We start from the raw sequence: 5,458 nt of genomic DNA on the forward strand, positions 1-5,458 counted from the left end.
CATCATAAATTGAGTAATATTATTCATCAAAGGTTCTTTGATGATTTATTAATAACGGAAAATTTCTAAATTTGTGGGGAAATTTTTACAATTTCATTAGTAATTAGTAATAATAATAATAATAGTAATAATAATTATAGTTAATAATAATAATAATAACAATAATAATAATAATGGTAATAATAATAACAATAACGAGAAGAAGAAGAAATAATAATTAGCAATAATTGTTCAATAATATATGTTGCAGACATTTCTTACATCAATATCATTATCAGCAATAGCAACAAATGGTGTTGTACCCGGTGGTGGACCCTATTATATGATTTCCCGCAATCTTGGACCAGAGCTTGGTGGAGCTGTTGGTGTACTATTTTATTTAGGTACCACAGTTGCTGCTTCGATGTACATCACTGGTGCAATTGAGATATTAATTGTAAGCTATTAATTTTAATATTATAATCGAAATTCAATCAAAATATCATAATGGTAATATCATCTAAAGGAAAATGACTTAATAACAACAAATGATGATAGGATGTACTTGTGAAAATTTCAGATAAGCCAAGAAGATACTCTTATATGTTGTCCAACAAAGGTTAAACAATAGTTTAATTATCGAGTAGATTAAAAGAAATAATTTGAGGTAATTTGAGGCTGGAATCATGAATCTTTTTGAATTTGCTCATATAAAAGTCATGTTACTTATGGTGGACAATATGATTATCTATATGTGACCTTATACCTGTAATGACCATTAATCATCGGAAGAAATCACGCATTGGAAATGTGAAATAATTCTGATAGTCGTAACAATTACTGCTTTTCATAATGCATCTTTTATCCGAAAATCGAATTTTCTTCCGAAAAGTTCTTCTTTTTTTCAAAAAAATTTTTATAGACAGAAATTTATTTTAATGATTTCAGCTATACCTTGTGCCTGGAGCAAAAATTTTTGACGATATTTATAATTGTTTCCGGGTTTTGGGTACTGGTTTATTACTTATTCTAGGATTAATAGTGCTTGCTGGAGTAAAGGTTTATTGGTTTTTTTATTTTTGCTTGAGATTTAATTTTAATAAAATATTTTTAATATTAGATAATTTGAAACTATCGCCTAACTTCTACATATATAAATGTAATCTAGAAGTAATGACACTGAACTGTTTCCGGGTTTTGGTGATAATTGATATTTTTATATGATTATCTTTTCAACAAACAAAAAAAAAGGAAAAAAAAACAAAATTGAATCATTTGTTATCTTTTCTTTCTTAAATTTTATTTCAGGTAGTAAATAAATTCGCTTTACCAGCTGTACTTGTCGTATTAACATGTATACTTTGCACATTCATTGGAGCATTTTTAAAATTTCACGGATCTGATAACCTTAAGTAAATGATTTTAAATTTCGTCAGTAATAATATTTAATTAAAAGATTATAAAAGGAAAGGGAAAAAACCAAACATATAGATGCATGTGTATGAATATATGCATGTGTTAATATATATGCGACGAATTTTATCAAACAATATTTTAAAAAATTTCCATTTCCATTTTAAATTTTTTCAAAAAACCATTTCAATTTATCAAACAATAATTGGTGTAGGGAAAAAAAACTTTGAATAACGCTGTTTTAGGATTGTTTACTGAAAGTTGATTTGAGTTTATTCAAGTTTTTCAACTAATTTGAATTTCTTTTCTTTTTTTAAATTGCAACGAAATTTATGACCGAATGTGAAATTTAGTAAAAAAAAGAATAATAACATTCGACAATAGTAGGGTGATAAATAAAGCAGTAAATCATAATTTGAATTTGAATGAATAATGAATAATATTCAATTTGAATTTGAATGAATAATGAATAATATTCAGTCATATTAATCATTCATTAAAGTGGTCAACTAATTAATTAACCAGTTCGAAGATCATATATTATTCACTTGATCGAAATTATTAGTTCAGTTTTTCTTTTTTTTTCTTTTTAATCCATTTAATCGAAATTATCAATTCAGTTTAGACTAAATACTAATTCATATCAATTTATTCCTCTAAAAAGCTTTACTTTTTTTTCAGGTTTTGCATGGTAGGTGATCGTCCGGTTGATTTGGTTTCGTTTTTTGAGCAATATAAATATGTGCCTAATTGCACAGCTACCGGATTGGAACCACTTTTTTGTAAAATGAAAAATGATTCGATGTCCTGTGATGCATATTACAAACGGATGGCAAGAATAAAAAATTGGAGGAAAAATGGACGATCAGCAATTCGTGAAGAGGTTGATAATTAAATTTTGTTGATAACAATTCAACAAATTAATCGTTAAATAATCAAATAAAATAAAAGTTTAATCACTTGAAAGAATAAATATAAAAATTAAATTACTCGAAATAGTTCGACCTTATTTCAATACATACCATCTTCCGATAATTAATTGATCAGCATAATAAGATGCTTATCATACCTATATAAAAAAAAAAAAAAATCATAAGTGACACAATCTCAGGCATCTAACAGTCCTCTCCCGTTTATAAAGTTTTCGATAGTTTTTGATCAACTAATTTTTTTCATTCAACAATATGTTGCAATATTCTTGTTTTCTTAATTTATTTGAAGCTTTCAAGATATTCTGTTTTGCTTTTTTGCTTCCGTCACGCTCCGTTATGATTCCGCATTGCTTTCATCATATTTTCAGCATTTTCCGCACCATAATGAAATGAATTCTGAATGACAAATTTGACAGAAAACTGATATTGATGGATGAATTGACAGAAATATAATTTTCAGATAGCCATACCAGGCATTGCAAGTGGTGTATTTTTTGATAATTTATGGAGCAAATATCTGCAACCACATGATATACTTACCAAGGTTATTCATTTATCTCATTTTATTTATAGCACTAGAAATTAAGAAAATTTTATTGATGGTAAGAAAAAACTCGATCGAAAATTTCAATAAATGATTTGAAAATTTTCTCAAATTAAAATAATTTCTAGTGCTATAAATCCTTTTTATATAAAAAATAAAAAAAATCCTTTTAGGAAAAATCTTCGCATGAGAAATCGAATCAAAGTAATAATAATGAAGGATTTTATATTTATATTAATCAAGCAACTTCATTTATGATATTAATTGGTGTCTTCTTTCCATCTGCTACAGGTTTTTCTTTTAAAATTTATAATGAAATTTAATTAATGGCAAAAAAATTGGACAAATCATTATATTGGAAATGAATAAGGAAACTTTCGAAGTTAAATCCTTATTAATATAAGATGCCATAATTTTTGGAAGAAATAATCCAAATCAAATTGAAAATTTAAAATAAGGAATAATAGCTGCTTTTAAATAAGGAATAATTGCCATTTAGGAATAATGGCTGGTTCAAATCGTTCCGGAAATTTAAAAGATGCATCACGTTCAATACCACTTGGTACCCTTGGTGCACAAGTTACTACTACAGTTGTTTGTTAGTCCTTTTTATTTCCTCATTAATTTGTAATTAAAATGATTAAGAAGAAAATAAAACTGGCAAAATTTTCCATCAAACTTTTTGCTATTTGTTTTCTCTTTTTGTAAATTATCAATGAAAAATTGATGTGGATAAAATTATGATATAATGAAACAATATATTATTGAAATCATCATAATTTTAATTTTTAATTAACAAAATTCCATTTCATCATCCAATCGTTTATAATTTTTATGATGATAACAATTGAATATTATCATGTAAATAATGAAATAATATATTATAGGAATTTTTTTACAAATAATAAATATATTAATTAAGGTAAAATAATCTTAGTGATAGAAATTATTTTCAATGTAAAAAATTTAATCGTACATTAATTTTGGAGAATTATGCCGTATCAAATAATTTTAATAATCTTTGGAGAATTATATCGTATCAATTTCTAATAATTTTAATAATTTTTGTAACGATCTAAAATATTTTTGCTTAAATAGGATATCATAAATAAAATTTGCAACTATTATTATTCTTTTTTTTTTTTTTCAGATCTAAGTGGTGTAATTTTATTTGGGTCATCTGTCTCGGAAATATTTATTCGTGATAAATTTGGCCAATCAGCGATGAGTAAATTAGTTATTGCCGAGATTGCTGTACCATATCCAACAGTTATCCTTGTTGGTTAACTTCCTTATTTTTTCCTTCATTTCTTTATTTTCTTTTTTTTCTCTCTCTCTCTCTCTTTCTCCTCCTCTCCGCTTCAAAGTATGTCAATTTTTGTAATAAAGTTTTTCAGAATATTCATAATTTTTGCAATTAACAGTAAAACAAAGAAAAAATAAAAAAAGTTGTATTGTTTGACAATTTTTCATTCTTTTTTATGCCAATCAAACGTAGCATCTTTCTTTTTTAAACTTTTGCAATTTGATAATTTTAATCAAATTTTAGATTGGATGTTTCTTATCAACAGTTGGTGCAGGTATGCAATCATTAACCGGTGCACCACGACTTTTACAAGCAATTGCTAGTGATGATGTGATACCATTCCTTTCACGATTTCAACGAATAGATTCAAGAGGTGAACCGATTCTCGCAATCTTATTGACTTTATTAATCTGTGAATGTGGCATATTGATTGCAGTTATCGAGAATATCACTGCACTTATTACTCAGTAAGTATTAATACTATCATTAATTAGTTTATCCATTCATTTGTATTTTAACATTTCTTTTGTACTTCAAATTAAATAGATAATATAATTGTTAGAAAAAAAAAATCAGTAATATTAAGAATAACAAATTCAGTTTTTTAATGAAATTTTAATGGAATAAAACAAAACAAAACACAACTTGAAATGTTGAAAATTTTTCAGAATAAAAATTATTTTTAAAAGAATGAAACAAAACATAAACGATACATACATATTTTTATGCAAATTTTAGGTTTTTCCTGATGTGCTATTTGGGCGTTAATACGGCATGTGCCTTACAAAGTATCCTTCGTGCTCCTGGATGGCGTCCACTATTTCGTTACTTTCATTGGTCATTGTCATTACTTGGCTCAATTTTATGTATTGCTGTTATGTTTATTTCAGCCTGGCATTATGCTCTAGTTGCAATTATCATTGGAGCTGCTGTTTATAAAGTAAATAATTTTATAATTATAAATGTTAGATTTCTTTTAATTTTAGATATTAATAAATCAATAAAATTAGATTAAAAATTTGTCCAATCATTTAATTTAGCATATTTATTCAATGCTGAAATATTCTTAGTAACTGAAAGTATGCATCAAAAACGATCACTTCGACGGATGCGTTTCTCTTTTTTTATTACCAAGCGGTTAATTAAAACTTATATTTCAATCCATATTAAAATTTGAATGATAGGGAGAAAAAAGAGGATGGCATGTAATATTTTATTGTCTTTCTCTTTACAGTATATCGAATATGCCGGTGCAGAAAAAGAATGGGGTGACGGATTACGTGG

The 5,458-nt window shown here is 26.1% G+C and overlaps 1 protein-coding gene across 1 annotated transcript in view; it reads left to right on the forward strand.

Annotated features, from left to right (window-relative positions):
- The window catches only part of LOAG_18963 (K /cl-cotransporter protein 2), a gene marked incomplete at both ends in the record, with an annotated part of 9,054 nt that overhangs the window by 1,872 nt on the left and 1,724 nt on the right, over positions 1-5,458 (forward strand). Inside the window, 10 exons of the mRNA XM_020451624.1 lie at positions 251-436; positions 928-1,038; positions 1,288-1,391; positions 2,074-2,275; positions 2,785-2,868; positions 3,042-3,159; positions 3,368-3,466; positions 4,019-4,146; positions 4,418-4,641; positions 4,913-5,114. Of these exons, the coding sequence (XP_020304577.1) occupies positions 251-436; positions 928-1,038; positions 1,288-1,391; positions 2,074-2,275; positions 2,785-2,868; positions 3,042-3,159; positions 3,368-3,466; positions 4,019-4,146; positions 4,418-4,641; positions 4,913-5,114 (1,458 nt within the window). The remainder of the gene's footprint in view (positions 1-250; positions 437-927; positions 1,039-1,287; positions 1,392-2,073; positions 2,276-2,784; positions 2,869-3,041; positions 3,160-3,367; positions 3,467-4,018; positions 4,147-4,417; positions 4,642-4,912; positions 5,115-5,458) is intronic.

Source organism: Loa loa (genome assembly GCF_000183805.2).
Source record: "Loa loa unplaced genomic scaffold supercont3.758, whole genome shotgun sequence".
Classification (NCBI taxonomy): domain Eukaryota; kingdom Metazoa; phylum Nematoda; class Chromadorea; order Rhabditida; family Onchocercidae; genus Loa; species Loa loa.